The sequence below is a fragment of the Cucurbita pepo genome, chromosome 15 (genome assembly GCF_057944985.1).
Source record: "Cucurbita pepo subsp. pepo isolate OVF chromosome 15, ASM5794498v1, whole genome shotgun sequence".
Classification (NCBI taxonomy): Eukaryota; Viridiplantae; Streptophyta; class Magnoliopsida; order Cucurbitales; family Cucurbitaceae; genus Cucurbita; species Cucurbita pepo.
Window position 1 is genome coordinate 11,258,536 of NC_141812.1, and position 24,605 is coordinate 11,283,140.

The window sequence follows — 24,605 nt, forward strand, 5'->3', positions numbered from 1 at the left end:
GGAAAGGAATTCTCAACATACTTGATTAGTTACTGCCACAAAATGATATTGAGGGATGAAACTTTGTTGCAGGAAGATGCAACAAAATTGATCCTTAATAAGGAAGCATGGCCAGAGTATCTAACATTGTTAAGCCAAGAAGCAATAAGAATTGGAAATATGTGCAAGGCAATTAAAGCAGGAGAGGAATTATCAACACAGATAACGATTAGCTACTGTCAAAAAAGGATACTGAGGGATGAAACTTTGTGCTGGAAGAAGATGAAATGGAAATGGTCAATAAGAACATATTATGGCCTAACTAGCAAACAATGACAATGTTAAACAAATGAGCATTAAGAAATGGGAAATTAAAGCAAGACAGGAATGATCAACATGGTTAAAATTTAGCTATTTCAGAGAATGATATTGGGGGATGAAACTTGATGTTGTTGGAAAATGCAATGGAAAGGGTCCCTAAAAACAGATCGTGGTCTAATAGCTCACATTGTTAAACAAAGAAGCACCAAAAAAACAAAAATGGAAATATATGCATGGCAATTAAAGCAAGATAAGAATTATCAACATAGTTAACGATTAGCTACTGCCAGACAAGGATATTGGGGGATGAAACTTGTTGTCTTTAAAACAAAATATGGCCTAACCAGCTAACATTGTTAAAGGATCATTGAGAAATGAAAATATAAGCAATCCAATGAAAGCAGAGAGATGCAATTAACACTGCCATAAAAGGAGAATGCTGCAGGAAGATGCAATGAAGATAATCATTAAGAACAAATGGGGGCTTAACTAGCCAACATTGTTAAACAAAGGAGCATTAAGAATAGGAAATAAATGCAAGGCAAGTGAAACGGGAAAGATAATATCAGAATCTCATTTAATTCTAATTGTAAAACTGAACATCCGAGGTATACCTGCAATGAAGAAGGCCACTATCCAAATAACGATACACCCTTTTGATCTTCCACAAAGAAAATCAATAACTCTAGAAGCCAGAAGCACAATCGGAATCTTTAATTACTATATATGATCTGATGAAAAGATCAATTGTCAATTGCATCACATTGATAATCGCAAACATCAGTACAAGCCAGCCATTAAAGAACATTGAACTCTGATTAGATTTGAAGTTAGAAAGAAACCGTTTAGATATGGTATTTGTTTATCTCAAGATAAACTTTGCGGACTACGAACTCGGTCAAAATGGAATAAATATCTTCGGACAATTTATAACATCATTAATGTAGAATCGACGGCGTAGATCCTTCAATTGCCAAAAACCCATGATCCACATACCATTGAGGGCTAATTCATAGTTATAAAGCATATAAGGAACAAACAAATGTTCAAGAGACAACAGACCCGCATTGTTAGTGAAATTGCTGGAAGGAGTTCGCTTCCAACGCTTACTATATCAGTCGTGAACCACATTTGACTTCGGATTGACGAGACTGCGTAGATTGGCCATAACTTCAACATAAACCCCAAGCTTTAAGGTCGCAAGTGAGCGTTAGATTAGAATAGTTCGATAGAGGGCAATATATGACCAAAATTAAGCACAACAGAAAAAAAAAAAAAAAAAAACCGACTCGATATCGTAAACGTTAATAGATCAAGAATCTGGTAGATCTTATTATTTCAAATCGGTTAAAATCAAGAAAGAAAAAAGATGCACACAAGTCATCAACTACTACTACAAAAGGTATCATGTATTCCAGATTGATATTAATTTCACAAAGAAAAAGGTCGATTCACAAGTTGAAAATATTCCGATCATCAACACTTGTACAATTCACCCCCCTAAGACTCCAATGACCGGATCAGGCGGAGAATCGGGTGTGAGATTGGTCGGGCTAGAAGCGAGGAACCACAAAGAAGACTTAGCAGCCAAAAGTTTTTTTCTCTGCAAGCAGAGGGGACCATACACCCTCCCAGCAAAACAAGGAGAAGCATCAGCAATGTTCACCTGAAGCAAACCGGAGCCCATCGGCGCAGTAGAAGGCGATAGCGATGAGGAACGAGTGGAGTAGATCTGAGAGACCAAATTAACCCGATTGAATCGGGCGATCATCCGCGAATTCCGAATTTGTGCTAGCGCACCAGGCTTTAGATACTTGTGAAACGTCTCGGAATGAGAGTTCCCGGATCTTCTGGATCTTCGATTCATGTCGCAGAGATGGAAGGAAGAGAGGGATGAGGACGATGGAAAATGGAGACGGGAGATTAGGGCTTTAATGAGTGGGGAGTGAGGAGTGGGCGGGAGAAGGAGAGGCGGGAAAGTGGTGGAGGGAAAATAAAATGGGAACAGAGAGAAAGAGAGGGATCATATTATTTTTGCGCTTTTGAATGACCGGCCAGTAAGGGGAGTTTTGTCGTTTCTGACCTAGTTACCATGTGAGCGTGACACGTGTCTTTGCTTCTCTTAGAGCCTTTCTCAAATTTGGTTTTCTTGCATGCGCATAAATTACTAAAGATGCCCCTGTAAATGGATGCTTATGCACTTTTCAACTTTGATTAATAATTATCCCATAAATTTTTAATTTTAAAAATAAATAATAATTATGATTTTTTTTTTTTTTTTTACAACCTTCTTCTGATAGATATTAATTTTAATTATGTATGCTATAAACAAAATTACTAATTTAGAGCGTTATTAAATACAAAAATTTAAATTTAGAAAGATATTTAAGAATGTTTAGACGTTAAATAACTATCACTTAAGAATAAATATGTAACTCCGTGAACATACAAAATTAAATAGTATAATTTGACATTTTCTTAAAATTTTTTGAAATTGTATTTTATATGTTCCCGAGCTTTAAAAATATAAATATTTACATATTTTGTCGTATATAATGAATCTCATCAAATTGATAAATATTTAATAAATTATTAAATTCATGTGGTGTATATCTTATTAAGTAATGTTTTAAAACGGATGAACATATCAGACAAGGAGATCATAGTCATGTTAAACATTAACTAATATATTAAAATATAAAAAATTATAAATTCATACTCATATATTTTTAGTTACATAATTTAAAGTTTTAAGATTTATTATACTTTTTTTAAGTTAGCGAGATTACTCAATTTTATTTCGAGATTAAATAACTGATATGAATCAAGAGACATCAATCATACAATATGCTTCAATGAATATGTAAAGAAAATATTGTTGAAATTATCAAAAGATATTTCAATTCATGCCACACTAAAGAAGAATGAAGTTTCATGTAATAAATGTAATCCACCCAAAATTTATAACATGAAACTTCATTATTCTTCCATGTGGCACGAATTGAAATATATTTTCATAATTTCAACAATATTTTATTCACATTTTCATTTAAGCATATTATTGAAGTATATTGTATGATTGATGTCTCTTGGTTTATATCAATAACAAAATATTTAATTATTCGTGTCAAAAATATATAATTTCATTTTGCATTTTCATCCCTACGAATAAAATAGTCTCATTTTTTACTTTATTAAATTAAAACTTTAATATGGGTTTGGTATTATTTTGCAATATATTTAATTTCGTGTCATTTGACGAGGGGAAATACTAAAATATCGAGGCCCATACGTAGGCCCACGTGGCGTGAGGAGAAGCCCAAATTGAAAGCCCTAAGCCGATTATTAGTCTAATCAAACGGCTATGATTAATTAATTAATTAATTAACACCGCAAGTTTAGCGGGATTTTTTTGTCGGAGACCCGCATGGCCTCCATATGATTGTTAACATAGAACAATGTTTCCAAATTAACGAATACAACTTACCAAAAATAAAACACTTTAAATTTTTAATCAAATTATAAAACACAGATAATTTTTAAAAAATATTTTGTAGTTTCTAAAAAGTAATTAACAAAACTAGAAATTGAAAAACGAAAACAGTATTTATTTAACTTATTTTTTAAAAAATGTTTTATGTAAAAAGTTTTTAACTATGTACTGTTATATTTAGAAAGTAAAGTGACAATATAATACGTGGCTCCAGTAGATATTTACAATTCCCCAAATTTCACGGGAGAACCGTATCCCTCTCAATTACAGAAAAATCCCAATTTTCGCGAATTGACCGAGCCCTCCGCCCTCCGCCCTAATATAACGGAAATTAAAAAGGAAACCTTTCCATGTGGTCATATTCATTTTCTTACGGTGTACCTCCACCCAAACTCCGCCACCTCATCATGGGAAGAAAACAACAACAATAATAATAAATAAATAAACAAAAAGAGAAAAGTCTACCTTTACACACCAAGTGGACATTTCTATAATCAAATTATTAATTCCATCTTAAATGCCACAATCATAGCAACAGAATAGCACTGTAAATTAAAGCATTTTTATATATTTACTTAATATTAAAAAAAATTTAAAATTATAATGTGTTTTTTTTTATATTTGAATTTGATAAGCCATAGAAATTGTAAATTTTTATTAAATTGGACACTAAACTTACATTATTATTACAAAATTTGTTGGTTTTAACCAAAAATTAATATAACAGATAAATTTGGGTAAAAAACTCGGACAAAAGATTGTTTTGTTAAAACACAATTTTAATTTTTGTTATAAAATTTCAAATTTAGTATATAGTTTGAATAAAGTTCAAGATTGATCTTAATTTATTGTAACAAAAATAATGAAAATTATCTAATCAATTTAAACAAATTTTGAAGGGTATAGATTCAATTAAAATGAAATTAAATATTAAATAATCAACGCCCTAATGATACCGTCATCAAAACGAAAGGCCGTTTTGAGATTGGACGAGTGGTGATGGTGAACGGTGCACCTCACTGTAGACGAGTAATTCTCTTGTCCCTCTTGGAGGCTCTTAATTAACTTTACCCGCCAGATCAGTTCCAAGAACAAAAGTGGCACGCAGCCCTAAGTGTTCATCCGTCTCCACACGCCCTCCACCTGCATTCTTCCTATCGCTGAGAACGACGACCACTACGTTCCTTTCTCACTGGTTCCTCCCATAACGGCTTCCATTTCCAGGCTCAACTCCCAATCCTTATCCCATAATTCTCTTATTGTCGTCATCCTGATAGCCATTTGTATATAATGGCTTCGGCCTCAGCATCTGCGCTGTTCAGAGCTTCAAGAGCAAGGTTATTATCACCTTCCTTTTGCTCCAGAGCCTTTCCCGGTTCTTCTCCGAAGCCGTCCTCGCTCTCGTTCGCTACCACTTATAGATCTCTCAGTGGTTCCTCTGCCTTTCGATCGGTTCCTCGCTGGAGTCACGGTGTCGACTGGCGTTCTCCTCTCAGTCTTCGTGCTCAGATCAGAGCCGCTGCTCCTGTGATTGAACGTCTTCATCGTAAATTCTCCTCCATGGGTATGGCCAAGAAAAGTTAGCTTGATTTTTTTATTTTTTTTCCATTTATTGTTTGTGCGGAACGATTTGTCTTTGATGTGATTGTTCGGTTACGATGTTTATTGAATGGAATATTTTCTGTCGTCTTAACGGATGTATGCAAGATAATATGGTTTATTCGCTTTGCTGAGCGATTAAAGGTAATAGGATGGAAGTAGTTTAATAGGCCTGTTTCTTTCTTTCTTTTTCTTTTTCTTTTCCTTTTCTTGGTTCACTCTTAGTTTATCTAGTTTATCAGGACCAGATATGCTGTGAGGACGAAATTTGATGCCGCGAGTTCATGACTTAATGTTGTACTTAGTTCTTTTTATTTTATGTATATCTCACTTATTCTGATCAAGCATTGTTATGGTTTCAGCTGCCCAAAATCCTTTCAAGGAAAATTTAACAAGTCTTCCAAAGCCTGGCGGTGGAGAATTTGGAAAGTATTACAGTCTACCATCTCTGAATGATCCGAGAATTGGTAACTTTTTCAAACTGACTACTGCAGAAGGATTGTTTTAATAGTTTTCGACAAAGCATTATCATTTCTTGTTTTGCTTCTTGTGAATACTCATTTTTATTTTACGTTTATGCCCGACAGATAAGTTGCCTTACTCCATCAAAATATTACTTGAATCTGCAATTCGGAACTGTGACAATTTCCAAGTGAAAAAGGAAGATGTGGAGAAAATTATTGATTGGGAAAATAGCTCTCCAAAGCAAGTTGAAATTCCTTTCAAACCTGCTCGTGTCCTACTGCAGGTACTGTTTGATAGACTGAGATTTTCCTGGATGATTTTGTTCTTTTCTGTCTTTATTTTTCAAATTGTGCCCTCCCTAACATTTCCACGATCACAGGATTTTACTGGGGTACCAGCGGTTGTTGATCTTGCCTGTATGCGTGATGCCATGAACAAACTTGGCAGTGATTCCAATAAAATAAATCCTCTGGTATGCATTTACTTCTTTAACACTTGTATGCTATGTCGGTGGTAAAATGTACTCTACATTATTGGGGTGTGAACACGTTCACTACTTTGACCAATGGTTTTACGTCATATGTTGATAGCCAAGATGTGAGAAATATGATGAGATGTTTCATGCTGATATTCAATTACTATCAAGAACTGTGACATTTAATCCTATTGCTTTTTTACTCCTGATCGTGATCATAATTTATAGATTTTTCTTGACCACTTATAGGGAATATAATCTGTAGTCACGATATCCTCTTTTCAAGTTATCATTTCTTTTGGTGCCGTTGCAGGTTACTGTAGATATCCTTGACCACCCAAATTTATGTCATCTAGTTTTTCCATAAATTTCTTACTGGAATTAGCATCTGTCGTGTAGGTTCCTGTAGACCTTGTAATTGACCATTCAGTTCAAGTTGATGTAGCAAAATCAGAAAATGCAGTCCAGGCCAATATGGAGCTTGAATTCCAAAGGAACAAGGAAAGATTTGCTTTCCTAAAATGGGGGTCTAATGCATTCCAGAATATGCTTGTTGTTCCTCCTGGATCTGGTATTGTGCATCAGGTACTAAATAGTGAGCTAGAAGGTTCTGGATTAAAAAAATTTACTTTTGAGAAGGTTTTCGTTGCTGCTAGCAGGACTGTATTAATTCAACACTACTTTTGGTCGAAAAATGTTATTAAATGAAATGAAAATAAGGAAAAGTGATAATAGCATTAAATCTTAAAACTGAGCGTTTGAATATTTCAGGTCAATTTGGAATATCTTGGAAGAGTGGTTTTCAACACTGGTGGTCTGCTCTATCCTGATAGTGTTGTTGGAACTGATTCTCACACAACAATGATTGATGGTTTGGGGGTTGCTGGTTGGGGTGTTGGAGGTATCGAGGCAGAGGCTGCAATGCTTGGACAGGTAATTGAGTTCTGACCTTTTGTTTTCAATTGATTTTTGTAGATTCAGTACACATTCTGCCTATTTTGAAGGCTTGGGTTGAGTTCTATACTTTCCAGAGTCTGATGTTTGAATTTTGTTATTGATAGCCAATGAGCATGGTATTGCCTGGTGTTGTTGGGTTCAAGTTATCTGGAAAATTACGAAATGGGGTCACTGCTACTGACTTGGTTTTGACTGTAACACAAATGTTGAGGAAGCATGGTGTTGTTGGAAAATTTGTAGAGTTCTACGGTAATTACATCCTGTGACCTATCAATGAGCTGTTTTTTTCCCAATTTTACTTTTCAGCCGATGGTTGTATGAAATGTGATTTTGTAGGGGATGGCATGGAGGAACTATCGTTAGCTGACCGAGCCACAATAGCAAATATGTCTCCCGAGTATGGTGCAACTATGGGGTTCTTCCCGGTGGATCATGTTACTTTGCAATATCTCAAGTTAACTGGAAGAAGCGATGAAACTGTGGGTGTTATCTCAGTGCATTGATAAATAAGTTGTACAGAAGAAGTGAAATCCTATATAACTTTTCTGTTTCTGACTGCAGGTGTCGATGATTGAAGCTTACCTCCGGGCAAATAAAATGTTTGTTGACTATAATGAGGTAAATTCCTGCATATTACTTTTTTAATTTCTGTTATGAGTGTTCACCTGCTGGTCTTCTGATTTTTAGATGTAGTAGTAGTGGTTTTCTTATGTTTGGTCAATTTTTGTTGTTCAGCCTCAACAAGAAAGAGTGTATTCATCTTACCTACAATTAGACCTTGCGGGTGTAGAGCCATGCATTTCAGGTCCAAAAAGGTATGCGTTCTTAGCTGCTTTGTCAATATCTTCTTTGCCCTTCATGTTTAGGTTCCTAGATTCAGGTTTTAATATTTTATATCAGAATCTTGGATCTAGTCTTATACTCTTATGTTGCATCTGTAAAGACCCCATGATCGCGTGCCTTTGAAAGAGATGAAGTCTGATTGGCATGCTTGCCTTGATAACAAAGTTGGGTTTAAGGTATGTGTGTTACTTCTATCACATATAGTGTGGCTAACATATATCTAATCATATTCTTTTTAAATTGACACCAGTCTTATCATAATTTATGTTTATTCTGTAAATATTTTTAATTCTTGCTTTAATTCTAGGGATTTGCTATACCAAAAGAAGCACAGGAAAAAGTGGCGAAGTTTTCATTTCATGGACAGCCAGCTGAGCTGAAACATGGTAGCGTTGTTATCGCAGCTATAACAAGCTGTACCAACACGTCAAACCCTAGTGTTATGTTAGGCGCTGCTCTTGTAGCGAAAAAGGCTTGTGAACTTGGTTTACAGGTACTCATGGACAAGGGTGTTCAATTCATTTAAGAGACTTCTTTTTCTATCCCTTCCTTTTCCAATGTTTAATAATTTCTTCAAACATTGTGATTTTAGCTCTTGTCACTTTAGTTCTGCTTTTATCCTTTTTGGCCTGGCTTGAGGGGCGAAAGTATAGTCTTTGCATGTCTTATTCTTAATGTTACACCAGGTGAAGCCATGGGTGAAAACAAGTCTTGCACCGGGCTCCGGAGTAGTGACAAAATACTTATTGAAGAGGTAATTAATCATCAAACCTAATTGTTATATATTACTGCATCTAGTCTAGTAATTTTCATATTTCTCATTTCTTGTTTCCCTGTCTTGTTTTTTCGAAAGAAAAAAAAAAGAGCAATTGAAACATGTTTGATAATTGTTCTTGTTCTTTTTTTCCTTTAAAAAAATAAAAGTGTTCTCTAGAGGCTTTAAGTTGAGAAAAGAAATTTACTTAAAAATAAAATATTCAAATTGTTTTTATTTCTATTTTTTATATTTACTTTATTTTATAAATAAAAATGATAAAATAAAAAATAAAAAATAAAAAATTTTATGTTTTGAGTTGAAGTCTTTGTACTGTAAAACAAAAAAGAACAGGAGGAATGCTAGCCTTTCCAGACATCAGTGAAAACTTACATTTTTTTTTAATTATAATTAAAAAGCAATAAGGAATGGAATATTACCAAATATTTCTTATCTAAAAAAATCACCTTTCTTTTATTTCGTAAGAACATGAAAAATAATAATTCTGTATGTGATTGATGCAGTGGACTACAGCCATATCTAAATCAGCAGGGCTTCCATATAGTTGGCTATGGTTGTACAACCTGTATCGGTAATTCTGGGGATTTGGATGAATCAGTATCTGCTGCTATATCCGAGAACGGTAATTTTAGAATGTGATAAGCTGATAAGATATTGTAATCAGGGCATGCGATTGTTACAAAATGGCCCGACTTTACTCGTTAAATAATATTTAACAGGTATACTGTTTCAGTTTCGCCTTGATTAATTTTTTAAGGACTTTGTTTATGCAGATATTGTTGCAGCTGCTGTGCTCTCTGGGAACCGGAATTTTGAGGGTCGTGTTCATCCACTGACCAGAGCGAACTACCTTGCTTCACCTCCCTTGGTGGTGGCTTATGCCTTAGCTGGCACGGTATGCACTGGCAGTTTTTATATCTACTTCTGGTCAATTTTGGGCTGTGGAATGATAAAATGTATTGGGTACTGTTTTGGTTCCTTTGATCATATTTAGTTGTAAGGTGGATTTCAGAGAGGTAGTGATATGAAAATCATCAAAACGTCTAGTCCAACCTTTCTTTAGTTTTTAATTCTTCTTTTGTGGTCTATGGTGGGGGATTGTTGGTTGAGAAATAGGACAATGTCCTTTTTACACAAGGTCTTACCTCAGCATAGCTTAACAGTAGATTTTTATTGGTTTATTGCCTTCTGACTGGTAGGATGTTAGTTTCACTCCATAAGAAAGTATAACATTTCAGTAACAATGTAGTTATTTGCAGAGGGCTGTTTTTACAACTCCATACGGTTTCAATACAATAGGCTATTTTGACACTCTTTGGTGGTATTCCAACTTATTTAGTGCATTTCTTGCTGCCCTTTGTTGGTTTACAGATAGAAAGTGGAGGTTCTTCTTGACATTCGAAAGGGCGTCACATGACCTTTTCCTTCTTTAGTTTGTAATAACTGTAGATCGTTTCTTAATAGAATATTCTGTCGCAACCTTTTTAACCAACCGGATGGTGTTTTTTAACCTCACTGGGACTGATTTCGGCGATGTGTTGTGTCAAGTCTTAATGTAGCAAATACATATTTTTTTAAAGAAGAATATGATTTTGGCGATGTCTCTGTCACCCTCTCGCAGTTGTAAAACTATTGAGTTAAATGGTGTCTCAATTTTGGAATAGTTGAGTGAAAATCATGAATTATGTTGTGGCTCTAATCTGGTACTATTTTATCTTCATGAGATAATTTGAATGAGTTTTCCAGGTTGATATCGACTTTGAGAAGGATCCAATTGGAAAAGGGAAGGATGGAAAGGATGTCTATTTCAGAGACATCTGGCCTTCTACAGAAGAAATAGCCGAGGTAGATAGTTTTTATATTGTGGAAGTGCAGTGAAATACGTTTTACAAGTAATAATTGATTTAACTGGTTTAAAATACATCTTAGGTTGTTCAATCCAGTGTATTGCCTGACATGTTCAAAAGTACTTATGAATCTATTACAAAAGGAAACCCAATGTGGAACCAACTTTCAGTACCTGCTGGCACCCTGTATTCATGGGACCCGAAGTCCACCTATATTCATGAACCACCCTACTTCAAGAATATGACCATGGACCCTCCAGGAGCACATGGTGTTAAGGATGCTTACTGCCTGTTGAACTTTGGAGATAGTATTACTACAGATCACATTTCCCCTGCAGGAAGCATCCACAAGGACAGTCCTGCGGCAAAATACCTTCTTGAGCGTGGAGTGGATCGTAAGGATTTCAATTCTTATGGAAGTAGGCGTGGCAATGATGAGGTGATGGCAAGGGGTACTTTTGCCAACATTCGCCTTGTTAACAAGCTTTTAAATGGTGAAGTTGGTCCCAAGACCGTTCATGTTCCCACTGGAGAGAAACTTTATGTCTTTGAAGCGGCAGAAGTAAGTATCTTCGTTCTCATATTTTGCGTACTGTTTCTTTCCTTAAGAAAGTAGTAGACGCATGCTATATCCCTCTATTCTTCTGTTTTGGTTTCTTTGCTTGCTCAAAAGTCACCTTAACTTCAGGTAGATGATATTTTGTTTCTGTGCTGTTTCTTCTTACCGTCGTTCTTTTATTTTTGTATGGAGTGAAGAAACACATCGTAATTAAAACAACAGTTTAAATTTCCTTGTTGCAAATTGGTTATATATTTTGTATTCCCTATGAATGTGTTATTTCCTTTTTGTACCTCTTTGGATAATTTCATTCGATCTATGAAATTGTTTCGTATCCAAAATAATAATAATAATTAAACAACAGTGGTATGATAGTGGGTTGAGCATTAATTTGGAAGGAATGTTGTTGAAAATTGGTTAGCTCTCTGTGAGGGGTGGTGCATCATTTTCGTTTTTCTTCGTGTTCTACGTTTTTTCTTTTCCTTGGTTGTAAATTTCATAATTCCCGCGAAAAAGACAAGTTAGGCGACCAACTTGTGATGGAAAAACTAGATCCATTGTCCCATCTTACATGATATTTTTTTGGCGCAATGTTATGGTTGATTTAGAATTTTCACCTTTTGTAATGCTGACTTAGTTGTCGTGATCTATTTTCTGTGTCAGAGATACAAGTCAGCTGGTCAAGACACCATTGTGCTGGCTGGGGCTGAGTACGGAAGTGGAAGCTCTCGGGATTGGGCTGCCAAGGGTCCAATGTTATTGGTGAGTGTTTCTAATTCATGAAAAATAGATTCTTCAGATTTTATTTTCGTTTATCGAACCTGGAATCGACCAACTTCTATACTTTATCGGCACCAGGGAGTTAAAGCTGTTATTGCCAAAAGCTTCGAGAGAATTCATCGTAGTAACCTGGTAGGAATGGGTATCATCCCACTTTGTTACAAGTCTGGTGAAGATGCTGATTCACTTGGCTTGACTGGACATGAGCGTTACACAATTGACCTCCCAACCAACATCAGTGAGATAAGGCCTGGCCAAGACGTGACTGTCACTACTGATTCTGGAAAATCTTTCACCTGCACTGTTCGCTTTGACACTGAGGTAAATTCCACTTTCTTTTCCTTTCACACCACCATCATCAGCTTGAAATGCTTTCGTTTTCCCTACTCGAAACCTCGAATTTGCCTCTAATTTCAATTCCTGTTTACAGGTGGAGCTGGCCTATTTCAATCATGGAGGTATCCTTCCGTATGTTATTCGAAATCTCATTAAGCAGTGAGCAACATGTGGAGTAGCTAGCTAATTTAGCAGCAGCAGCAGAAGCAGCAAGTGGCGTGACAACTCGTCCTTTTTGTATTCCCCATTTTCATTAATAAGAAAAACGAAACTCCCGTATGGGACTCAATTTTTTTAATAGAGAGCGATCTATAAAGCACACAGCAGGTTTGCCTGTCTAAAAACTGTCGAGGTTGTATTTATTAACGATTATTCTCATCTGGCAGCATCTATCTTGTCGCTGTATCATAATCACCCTTTTTTTTATTCTAATATGATCCTACTGGTGGTTGGGTACTACGCTGCAGATCCGAGTTGCTGGCACCCACATTGTTGTTAAGGATATAATAGAAATGAAGGTTAAACACCCTGATGGAATTACTTTAATATACTTGATGGATGAGGGGAAAAAGCCACTTCTTAGATTCTTGGAACCGTCAGCAAAAAGTAGTCAATATTTTTTACTGCCTAGGGAGAATAAATAAGAGATTTTGATGAGTTTCTTACATAATTTACTCCTCAATTATTTGCTCGATGTCAGTATGTCAATGGCATTAGGAACCTTTATTAAACAAGTATGATATGAATCAAACAACTCCAGTAAGATCGATGTCGTTGAAAATAAGACTTTTTTGTTTTTTTACAATGAAAAAATGACAATTATTTGGTTGATATTTCGTCAATAATTCATTTGGGCACTAAGCTCCAAAGGAATAAAACGACTCCATAGTCCACACCCATCACAATTAATGGGGATAAATTTCCATTCCAATTATGAAATCAATTCAGTACAACAAACAATGTAGATTCCTTTTAGTACCAAAAAAGACCCCTCAACAACTTTTGTTACAAGCTATTATTCCATATAGCCAAAAATAAATTATTCAAACTTTTGTCACAATTTTTGGTTGAGCTAAAATTTTGGGTGTGAGAGAGTCTTGGGTATTAATTAAATAAATGGAGTAGTTTATATTTTGTTCCTCATCTGAATGGAGTGTTGTCACCTACTACTACTAACCCACTTTAAAATTTAGCTGCATGATACTGATTCATTACTTTAATACAGGATTTGACTACATCAAATGATTCACATTTGTCTACATGATGATTAAATTATTTCACACGTTAATTAAAAAAATAGAGAAACGTGTTCCACGGCAAGTTCCAATATCTTAAAAAATACATGGTATCACATATTTTTATGATTTGTCAATCTCAATGTCCAATAGCTTTATACCTTCCATGATATTGTTCTTTAGAAAAGACCGACAGACAGAAAAAAACAGCAGTAGCTCAGGTTAGAAATTACATATATTATAGAGTATAAAGATAATAGTATTTGCAATCTGCCAAAAAAAAAAAAAAAAAAAAACAACAACAACTTTTTGCTTTTTTCAAAGAGATCATAATAATATTAATACAAAAAAAAAAAAAAAAAAAAAAGGGGGACAAAAGAAAAGGCAGATGGGAGTAGATGAAAATGAAACAACAGACGAGGCCTTTGGTGTTTTGTATGCTTCTAAAATCGCTGAAACTGACATGGGCTGCTGATGCATCCAGCCATACATGGGTTGGTCTATCACCTCATATACGACACCGACCACCTCATGGATCTTTCTCACCATCCTTTCAATCGCTCCAAAGTTGGTTTAACCAAAATTTCATTACTTCAACAATGCTATGTCATGTCCTACTCTTTACCCATTAGTGTTCACTAAAATTGTTATCTTTTTCGAGGGAAGGGAATCATTTTATATATTTATGTAGAGAAAACAAAGAAGAAGATAAACGTTTGTATTCATGAAAATTGTCATCGCCTACTTGATTCAACGTTACATTTTTAATTTCAACTTCAGGGTGTCTTCCCACTTATCTTCTAATGTCATAGTCGTATTTTTTTAATCGTGCGGCGTCGTGATCTTGACACGCTCACGACTAACCTTAAGGAGAATTCAAATACATATTCATTTTTTTTTTTGCACATCTCAAACATCCATTCATCCAGATTCTATTAAGACATTGGCCCTCATGTGCCCATGCCATGTTATTTACCGACTCCATACCAGACAACAAGTGCATAATCCAACCTCTAACACCTAGTTGGGGCACAATAAAAGCACACTCGTGCTGCCTAGTTACTATTATTGAAAGATCTATTTTAAAAAAAGTTTCTCAAAGACACTCGTCTCAAGACACTTATTGTGACATACACATGTGTCACATGATAGTACATATAGGCCACAAGGCTTAGGTGCAATGGAGAGCCGACACATATTTGAGATATTTTCAATCCTCTGTGTATCTATTATTTTGTTTACATTTTCAATCACATGTGATGGGGAAGGAAACAATTTTTTTTAAAAAAATTATTATTAAACACTTAATTTTTTTAGTTGCATAGTTGCAAAACATCCAGTCAGCAATGATATAAAAATTTGGAAATATTGCAATAAATAAATAATTTAAAATGATTTTGGTTGGCTATTTTTGGGTTGTGGAAGCGATAAGATATAGACTCCGTGATATGAGCCAATGAAGGGCTTGAATTAAATTCAATCCAACGGCCCTTATTCAATTTCATTGAGTTAATCAGATTTGTTTTCCTCTGACGTGTTCAAGTTGGCCTCGACGTACTTATTCTATTTTATTTTATATTTTTTAGACAAGCCGCTTTGAATATTACCACCATCGTTTTAATAAATTATCTTGAAGGATCTATTAAATTAAAATGCAACTACGAATAATATCGGACACATTAATTAAAGGTATGGTTATAATGACATGAGTGGGCCATGCTACCATTCTCCTCACATCATGGCCTTACCGTTTAACCATCCTATAAGTAGCTAGATAGAACTTTAGCTAAGGCCACCTAAAGAAGTGACCGATAGAATAAACTATAACTTGTATGAATTACAATTTATAATGTATGAGCTATATCGTATGATGCCGTATACTTATATATGATGATGTATGTGCATATGATGACGTATGAGTTATAATGCTTGATTATGTATGTAATATATGACGTACTTAATATGCTTGATGCACTTTATGATGATATGATGAGTATGATGATTGCATGACGTTTGTCTTAATATAAATAAAATTATTATCATTCATGGCTGTATTTTCTAGAGAATATGATATTTTAAATGTTTTCGACATTTATATTAGAGATGAAATTTTCTTTTAAGAGGTATATTCTAAAAACATGAGATGTTAGTAGTGACTTTAAATATATAAAAATTTATGGTCGTTAGAAAAAATATTTTTCTAGACTTGCTTAAAATATTTAAATGTATTATTAAATTTTTTGAAAGTTTAAGGATATTAATTTATCTATTTTATTTTCACCGTCATTTAAGCAAATACATTATATTAGGGTTTACGAGGACAATTATTTGTATAGGTTATATAAGTTTAACGACCATATAAATGTTAGTCGATGTGGGACTTTCATCATCCAACAATAAATATATAAATGGTTCAATAATTTCGAAGTTAAAAAAAATTATAAACTTTACTTAATTATTGTATTTGTTTATGTTCATTTTAAGTAGCTAACAAGTGTTTTATGAATGCCAAAATTTGCTGATTATGATCATTTTTGGATATCGTGATATATATTGAATGAAATTATTGACCAAAACTTCTACTATAATTGTAGTATTAAATTCCATAAAATCATTTTTGGTTTCAATGGAGCCTTCACTCATTAATTCTTTTTTGTTCCAATCCCACTTTCACAATAAAATAATAATAATAATAATTATTATTCAGCTCTTATGAACTTATTAACATTAATATCACTTCAATTTGTTTATCACTACTAAGCAAAAGAGACAGATTCGATTTGACTAAATATTAATCATTAAAATGGAAAGAAAAAAAAAAAAAAGACAATTTCATTTTGAACTCACAAGCTATTGCATTTTTTATTTTATCAAATAATTTAGAAAGAAACATTGACCAAATCTATAATTTTTTTTTTACGAATAAAAAAAAATAAAAAAAATAATAATGAGATACAGACAAGGGTCGAGTTTAAATAGGAGTAGGGAGCCATTAGAGGTAAGATCAAGCATTGAGAGGAGAGAGAAAAAGGCGGCCCCGCCGCTGCAAAAACCGTTCTAAGTGTCGACAGAGCAGAGGAAAAGAAAAACAGAGAGGTTCTAAGATGAGATCTGCTACCACTCAAGACGATGTTCTTGAACCGATGCTGCAGCCGACGCCCGATTCGCCGTTGCTGTCCGACAAGCAGGAAACCAACGACGAACTCGAAAACATATTATCCGACACTCAGATGCCTGTCGTCCACCGATACACTCGAGCTACTTGGATCGAGCTTAAGCTTATGTTCTATTTGGCTGCTCCGGCGGTTTTCGTCTACATGATTAACTACCTCATGTCCATGTCTACCCAAATCTTCTCCGGTCACCTCGGTAACCTCGAACTCGCCGCTTCCTCTCTCGGCAACAACGGCATTCAAATCTTCGCCTACGGCCTCATGGTATTCTGTTTTTAATGTCAATTTCAGATTATTATTGTTATTGTTATTAATTTCTAAATTAAAATTTCCAAACAGTTGGGGATGGGGAGTGCAGTGGAGACTCTATGCGGGCAAGCGTTCGGCGCCGAGAAATACGATATGCTTGGCGTTTATTTACAGAGATCAGCCATATTACTGACGCTAACGGGCGTGCTTTTAACGATTGTCTATATATTCTGTAAACCCATTTTAATATTTCTGGGTGAATCCAGGGAAATTGCATCGGCGGCTGAAATTTTCGTGTATGGATTGATTCCTCAAATCTTCGCATACGCTATAAACTTCCCAATCCAGAAGTTTCTTCAGGCACAGAGCATCGTGTTTCCGAGCGCGTACATATCGGCTGCGACGCTGGTGGTGCACGTGGTGTTGAGTTGGGTGGTTGCCTATAAAATTGGGCTGGGGCTGTTGGGAGTGTCGTTGGTTTTGAGCTTTTCGTGGTGGATAATTGTGGTGGGGCAATTTGTGTACATAGTGAAAAGCGAAAAGTGTAAAGAGACATGGAGAGGGTTCAGCTCGAAGGCGTTTTCGGGGTTGGGGGGTTTCTTTAAGCTGTCGGTGGCGTCGGCGGTGATGCTGTGCTTGGAGACTTGGTACTTCCAGATTTTGGTGTTGCTTGCTGGACTTCTCGACAATCCTGAGCTTGCTCTTAACTCCCTTTCTATCTGGTACCTTTTTCCTCTTCCACACTTTTCATTATCTTCTTCTCACTCAGGATAAGAATCATAAAGAAAAAACAAAAAAACCCGTGTCTTTTAAGTCACGAAATTGTTCTCGTTCATAGGTGGACATAGATATTAATTTTCATTTCATTCAAGTTTTTTTTTTTTTTTTTTATTATTATTATTATTATTATTCTCGACCTACCGACCTCACACTAGATTAATAACCAAATAAAAGGAAAAATTTTGATGGGTGACTCGGTTGAGAATTATTATTGGGAGTGAGTCTTGTTGGATGATGGAAGTCTCACCTCGGCTAACTTAGTAAATGATCATGGGTTTATAATTGAGGAATACTAACTCCATTGGTACGAGGCCTTTTGGGGAAGTCCAAATCAAAGCCATGAGAGCTTATGCTCAAAGTGGACAATATCATACCATTGTGGAGAGTCGTGTTCGTCTAACAAGTCTCATGTTGGTTAATTTAGTAGAAGATCATGAGTTTAATAGCTAAAAATACTATTTCCATTGGTTGATGCCTTTCAAGAAGTGCACAATATCATATCATTATGGAGACTCATTATTCCTAGTAGAGTCATTTTTTAAAAATGGGTATTAAATAGAAATAGAATTGTTTGATTGGTGAGTCTGTTGAGGATCATTGTTGGGAGCGAGTTTTACATGGACTAATTTAGTGAAGATCATGAGTTTAACAGTGATGAATACTATTCCATTGAGATGAAGTCTTTTGAGAAGCTCAAAATGTACAATATCATGTCATCGTGTAGATATGTTAAGAGTCATTTTTTAAAAATGAGTATTAAATAGAAATAGAATTGTCAAGGTGTAAAAAATTAAAATATAAAAACCTTGGAAGTATTTGATTGGAAATAATAAAGAAACGAGAACAGCGCCAGCTACCAAATACGGAACCCTTTTCTTTTACCATTTTAATTAAATATTCAAATTTCAAATTATTTTTTAAAATTAAATTTAAAGGAATTATTCAAAATTAGGCTTATTCTTCCATTTTTTTATTTTTATTTTTTTTTTTAGAATATAGTATCGGTACTAATTTATTTCGAATTCTATACCCTTCATTTAAATATTGATTATTTAATCTAATTTAATTTGACTATGCTCTGGTTTTACAGCACGACCATTTCTGGATGGGTTTTCATGATTTCAGTCGGCTTCAATGCAGCCGCAAGGTAACTTTTTCTCAAATTTTTTTTTAATGTTTATTTCTTCTGTTTTTAATCATTTCTTGTGTTCTTTGAAGGGATGTTTTCGTAACTTATCTCGATATAAAATCATGATTTTTATCAAAACTCATTAACATATCACTAATTTATACGTAATTCAACTCCTTTAAGTATATATTTTTACAATAAAGATGTCCAAAATATCACAAATTTTGTGTTGCAGTGTGAGAGTTAGCAACGAGCTGGGAAGTAGGCACCCAAAATCTGCAGCATTTTCCGTGGTGGTGGTGACTGCCATTGCCTTCATCATCTCTGCATTCTGTGCTGTAATTATACTCGCACTTCGCAATGTCATCAGCTACGTCTTTACAGATGGCCCCGTCGTGGCGGCCGCCGTCTCCGATCTCTGCCCACTCCTCGCCCTCACCCTCCTCCTCAACGGAATCCAGCCTGTGTTATCTGGTACTACTTCAATTTTCACTCACCTCCCTCAATTCCACACATATAATTCATGTTCATTTATTTTGATTTTGGGAAGGCGTGGCGGTTGGGTGCGGGTGGCAAGCTTTCGTCGCCTATGTAAATGTCGGTTGCTATTATGTCGTCGGAGTTCCCTTGGGTGCCCTTCTCGGTTTCTATTTCAAGCTAGGAGCAAAGGTACGATATATTTGTTCACTTAGAACATAAACTCTCCGACATCGATTAAGAGGGTGGAATGAATGAATTGTGCAGGGTATATGGCTGGGGATGATAGGTGGAACATGCATGCAGACAATGATTTTGATATGGGTCACATTTCGAACAGATTGGAATAAAGAGGTAATTAATTAATTAATTAATTAATTAACATAATTATAATTTTAAAAAAGGGTATAATAGTAAATTGAAATCTGATTTTTGTTTATAACCTTTTGAAGGTGGAAGAAGCAGTCAAAAGATTAAACAAGTGGGAAGACAACCCGCAAACTACTTTGAAGGGTTAAATTTCGCGGGTTCAATTCCTTCGGGTCGGGTACTCTCTTAAGAAAAGAAAAAAAGAAAAGAAAAAAAAGAAATATATAAATATATAAATATATATATATATATATATTTCTTTTTTCTTTTTTATTCTGCCATCTAGATTTTCAATTCCTACCATTTAGAAATAAAGATGCAATTGCTTACGTGGAAATTCTTGTTTGGTTGGTCCAAGTATTTGTTTTCAAAATTTTAGATCAAAATAATATTATTTCGGTAACTCATTATTCCACGTACTTTAGAACTAGTATTTAATTTAATTTAATTAATGTATTTTTTAATATATTTAAAAATTGGTTCACATAGTCATTCAGATAAAAGTAGTTCATTTGGGAGACAAGAAAAACTATCGAAGAATATATTAGTTAGAAAATATATCTTAAATATGTTAAATTTGAATAGCAGTATATTTTATTCTTAAGATTTAGTTAGTTTATATTTTAGGTATTAGTCAGTATCTTGTATGGAATATTAATGAAGATAGAACTTTCAAGCCGAATAATTTTTCTCATTCTTAAATCTGTATCCTCAGTTAAGTAATAATATTTTTAGATCAAACCTATTCACTATTTTGAGTGGTAAATATTGTGTCAGACATAAGTGTAGAATTGTTGGGAGAACAGTCCCATGTCGATTAATTAAGGATTTGATTATAAACTTATAAGTAAGGAATAGATTTCAGTATCTTAAGAAAATAAAAAACAAAACCATGAACTTATGTTCAAAGTGGACAATATTATACTAACTTATGTTGAAAGTGACAATATTATACCATTGTAAATTTATTAGTGGATGAAATTAATTTATTTTTTTAAAAGAAACCTACTAAAAAAACGTGCGGTACTAAAAAAGAAAAGGAAAAAAGTAAAAAGTACTTTTTGTATGTATGGTGGTGCCCCCATCGCAGCTCACTGCTCGCTGCGTCCTTGTTGAACACAGAACAGCCACAGATACCTCGCTCAACAAACAACAAGCTCAGAAACATTAATCTTTTTAAATAAATTAAAAAAAAAATACCCTTTTAAAATTTAAAATTATTGTTACAACTTTTAAAGAAGAGAGAAAAAAAAAAAAAAAAAAAAAAACTTTCAGTTTGGGAGTGAAGAAGATGGGATCTGCTTTCCAAGACGATGTTCAACAACCGTTGGTGGAACTACAGCAGTCCACAGCGGCATTGTCGTCGTCTCACTCAGTGTATGCCGTAACAAGCGACGAACTGGAGAGGATATTGTCGGACGACAATGGTTTGAGTGTCGTCCAGCGTTACAGTCGAGCTACTTGGATGGAGTTGAAGCTTCTCTTGTACCTGGCTGCTCCCATGGTTTTCGTGTACATGATCAGCTACCTCATGTCCATGTCCACCCAGATGTTCGCCGGGCATCTCGGAAACCTCCAGCTCGCCGCCGCGTCTCTCGGCAACACTGGCGTTCAACTCTTCGCCTACGGTCTCATGGTATTTACATTTCCCCCCTTTTCTCACTTTTTAGTTCACTGTTGTGAGAAATTTGAAATTGGGGTATATTAAAACAGCTAGGGATGGCCAGTGCTATGGAGACTTTGTGTGGGCAAGCGAACGGTGCTGCGAAGTACCATATGCTTGGCATTTACTTACAGAAATCAATGATCATTCTAACTCTAACGGGCATTCTGTTAACGGTAATTTACATCTTCTGCAAGCCCATCCTTATCTTTCTTGGTGAGCCAGAGGATATTGCTTCGGCAGCTGAAACTTTCGTGTACGGTTTGATTCCGCAAATCTTCGCCTATGCGTTGAACTTCCCCATCCTCAAGTTTCTCAACACTCAGAACATAGTGTTTCCGAGCGCTTGCATCTCGGCCACGATGCTGTTGGTACACGCGCTGCTGAGTTGGGTGGTTGTGTATAAAATTGGGATGGGGCTGTTGGAGGTGTCGTTGGTGCTGAGCTTGTCGTGGTGGATTATACTGGTCGCCCAATTTGTGTACGTAGTTAAGAGCGACAGGTGTAAAGAGACATGGACAGGGTTCAGCACGCAAGCCTTCTCTGGGTTGCTGGGATTCTTCAAGTTGTCCGTTGCGTCGGCGGTGATGCTCTGCTTGGAAACTTGCTATTTCCAGATTCTGGTTCTGCTTGCTGGATTGCTCGACAACCCTGAGCTCACTCTCGACTCCCTTTCCATCTGGTAATTTCCCTCCTACAAATAAGGATTTAATTGGCCCAATTTAGTTGAATTTGCATCCAGATCCAAAAATCTGTTGGAGGAGAAAAAAAAGAACATTATTTAGGGTGGGCAAACTTCTCTCGTAGATGGATTTTAAAATGTTGAGAAGAAGTTCCCGAGAGAGTTCAAAAAGGATAATATTAGATGAACACGACTCTCCACGATGGTATGATATTGTCCACTTTGAGCTTAAGCTCTCGTGTCTTTGCTTTGTGCTTCCCAAAAGGTCTCGTACCAATGGAGATAACATTCCTCGATTATAAACCCATGATCATTTCTTAAATTAGCTGATGTGGGACTTTCATCATCCAACATTTACAAATGGTATCAGAGCCAGATACTTGTTAGTATGCTAGTGAGGACACTGACCCCTACAAGTGTGGATTGTGAGATCCCACGTCTGTTGGAGAGAGGGAAATGAAACATTAGATATAAGGGTGTGGAAACCTCATATCACACATTGTTGGAGAAAGGTGCCAAAGTCTCGGATCCTACATCAGTTAAAAATGGGAAGAAACCTCACATCACACATCCGTTGGAGAGAGAAAATTTCTTATAAGCTTGTGGAAACCTCATATTCCATATCAATGGGAGAGGAGGACAAAGTATTGTTATAAGAGTGTGAAAATCTTTTTTTAGAGACGGTTTAAAAATCTTGAGAGAAAGTTAAGAAGAAAAAGCTTAAAGAAGATAATATCTGCTTCTGAGTGAGTGTGGTGTGAAGTTCAGTTATAACAATTTAACTTGTACTTGTTTCAATAAATTTAATTATGTTGTGGGGTTTTGCAGCATGGCCATATCTGGATGGGTATTCATGATTTACGTCGGCTTAGCCGTTGCAACTAGGTAAGTTTTTATAATACGAAACAAAAATGAAACGAACCAAAAACTACATTTGATGCATTGTATTGCAAGCAGTGTGAGAGTGAGCAACGAACTGGGAAGCAGGCATCCGAAATCTGCAGCCTTTTCTGCAGCGGTGGTGACTACCATCTCCATCATCATCTCCATAATGTGTGCTATAGCTGTCCTCGCACTTCGCAATGTCATCAGCTACGCCTTTACAGATGGCTCTGCCGTGGCCGCCGCCGTCTCCGATCTCTGCCCAATTCTTGCTCTCACCCTCCTCCTCAACGGAATCCAACCCATCTTATCCGGTAATTTCCGCAACTTGGTGTTTATAAATTAGCATTTATTCAATATTATTTGATTTTGCGAAGGCGTGGCGATCGGGTGTGGCTGGCAAGCGTTCGTCGCCTTTGTAAACGTCGGTGGCTATTATGTGGTCGGAGTTCCCTTGGGTGCTCTCCTGGGTTTCTATTTCAAATTTGGGGCTAAGGTACACAATTCTTGATTTTATTAGTTGGGAGTTTATAGAATTTAGTGGCTAATTATGTGCATTGTTTAGGGTATATGGTTGGGAATGCTAGGTGGGACTTTGGTGCAGACGGCCATTTTGATATGGACGACATGTCGGTTGGATTGGAATAATCAGGTAAGAAAATATGGATATGAACACTTGTTTTGTTCTTTTCTGTAGCATTTAGAATACATATTTTCAGAAATAATTTTAGGAGGGAGATTATTAATTAAATAATAATGAAAATGCAGGTGGAAGAAGCTGCCAAAAGATTAAACAAACAACTGGAATGACAGGAATCGATCTGAATCTTTGAATCAATACGAAGACAGCAAGTTATTCTGGCATTTTAAATCTTCTGTTGGTTTGTAGTAGAGCATCTCCAAGGCCTCCGATGCTAGTCTGTTAAGAACTACGGATCTCTATTTGTAGGACGATATTGTTTTTTATTTATATATGAATGCTCGACACTCCTTTAATTTCGTCATCTTTCTCTTAATTAACTAATGTGGGATTACTCCTAACAATAATCTTTCACTCAAAACTCCTTTAAATTCGTAATCTTTCTCTTAATTAACTAATGTGGGATTACTCATAATAATAATCTTTCACTCAAACCAAATGCACCTTAGAGACCTCAGTTTCTAGAGCTCTCGAACAACCTTCCCATAATAGAGGGTCCACTTCTTCTTTGAAGCCCTCGGACTAAGTACACTCTCTGTTTGACACTTCAGCTCCACAATAGTACCCTTTATTTGAAGCTTGAGCTCTATAATTGTATGATATTGTCTACTTTCAGAATTTCTCATCATAATTATACAAATTGAAAAGAAAAATGAAATTTAGTAGTGTATTAAAAAAAAAATAATAATAATAATTAAATCAACAAAATAGTATGATCAGAATTATAAATTGGAAACTAAAAATATGAATTTAAAATTTTTATAAACCATGTTTAGACAATTAATGTAGTTGTCGTTAACTCGCGGAGAGATGAGTGCTATACATTGTTATATAGTA

At 35.4% G+C, this 24,605-nt stretch overlaps 3 protein-coding genes and 1 pseudogene across 4 annotated transcripts; 3 read left to right on the forward strand and 1 right to left on the reverse strand.

Moving 5' to 3' along the window:
• Window positions 1-1,608: 1,608 nt before the first annotated feature.
• LOC111811831 (uncharacterized) lies at window positions 1,609-2,298 on the reverse strand. The gene has a single exon (XM_023698873.2). The coding sequence runs from the start codon at window positions 2,165-2,167 to the stop codon at window positions 1,793-1,795; it is 375 nt and encodes a 124-aa protein (XP_023554641.2). The 5' UTR covers window positions 2,168-2,298; the 3' UTR covers window positions 1,609-1,792.
• A 2,578-nt stretch (window positions 2,299-4,876) lies between these two features.
• Window positions 4,877-12,888, forward strand: LOC111811641 (aconitate hydratase, cytoplasmic). The gene is made up of 20 exons (XM_023698593.2): window positions 4,877-5,357; window positions 5,755-5,859; window positions 5,980-6,140; window positions 6,237-6,329; window positions 6,732-6,917; window positions 7,104-7,265; window positions 7,394-7,538; window positions 7,626-7,768; window positions 7,851-7,907; window positions 8,025-8,104; window positions 8,233-8,308; window positions 8,440-8,625; window positions 8,819-8,886; window positions 9,411-9,529; window positions 9,681-9,802; window positions 10,654-10,752; window positions 10,837-11,316; window positions 11,977-12,075; window positions 12,172-12,414; window positions 12,524-12,888. The coding sequence occupies exons 1-20, from the start codon at window positions 5,084-5,086 to the stop codon at window positions 12,590-12,592; spliced, it is 2,967 nt and encodes a 988-aa protein (XP_023554361.2). The 5' UTR covers window positions 4,877-5,083; the 3' UTR covers window positions 12,593-12,888.
• A 3,763-nt stretch (window positions 12,889-16,651) lies between these two features.
• Window positions 16,652-20,062, forward strand: LOC111811687 (protein DETOXIFICATION 40). The gene is made up of 7 exons (XM_023698682.2): window positions 16,652-17,101; window positions 17,177-17,808; window positions 18,957-19,013; window positions 19,231-19,469; window positions 19,546-19,664; window positions 19,740-19,826; window positions 19,925-20,062. The coding sequence occupies exons 1-7, from the start codon at window positions 16,769-16,771 to the stop codon at window positions 19,988-19,990; spliced, it is 1,533 nt and encodes a 510-aa protein (XP_023554450.2). The 5' UTR covers window positions 16,652-16,768; the 3' UTR covers window positions 19,991-20,062.
• A 1,011-nt stretch (window positions 20,063-21,073) lies between these two features.
• Window positions 21,074-24,067, forward strand: LOC111811680 (protein DETOXIFICATION 40-like; annotated as a pseudogene). Its single transcript, XR_015411891.1, has 7 exons — window positions 21,074-21,477; window positions 21,555-22,186; window positions 23,015-23,071; window positions 23,144-23,382; window positions 23,446-23,564; window positions 23,634-23,720; window positions 23,837-24,067. The product of XR_015411891.1 is annotated as a protein DETOXIFICATION 40-like (transcript).
• Window positions 24,068-24,605: the final 538 nt, after the last annotated feature.

Coding starts and splice junctions, on each gene's coding strand:
- LOC111811831 (XM_023698873.2), bottom strand. CDS start 2,167: ATGAATCGAAGATCCAGAAGATCCGGGAACTCTCATTCCGAGACGTTT.
- LOC111811641 (XM_023698593.2), top strand. CDS start 5,084: ATGGCTTCGGCCTCAGCATCTGCGCTGTTCAGAGCTTCAAGAGCAAGG. Junction 7,539..7,625: donor AAAATTTGTAGAGTTCTACG/GTAATTACATCC, acceptor GTGATTTTGTAG/GGGATGGCATGGAGGAACTA. Junction 11,317..11,976: donor ATGTCTTTGAAGCGGCAGAA/GTAAGTATCTTC, acceptor TTTCTGTGTCAG/AGATACAAGTCAGCTGGTCA.
- LOC111811687 (XM_023698682.2), top strand. CDS start 16,769: ATGAGATCTGCTACCACTCAAGACGATGTTCTTGAACCGATGCTGCAG. Junction 17,809..18,956: donor CTTAACTCCCTTTCTATCTG/GTACCTTTTTCC, acceptor CTGGTTTTACAG/CACGACCATTTCTGGATGGG. Junction 19,827..19,924: donor GAACAGATTGGAATAAAGAG/GTAATTAATTAA, acceptor AACCTTTTGAAG/GTGGAAGAAGCAGTCAAAAG.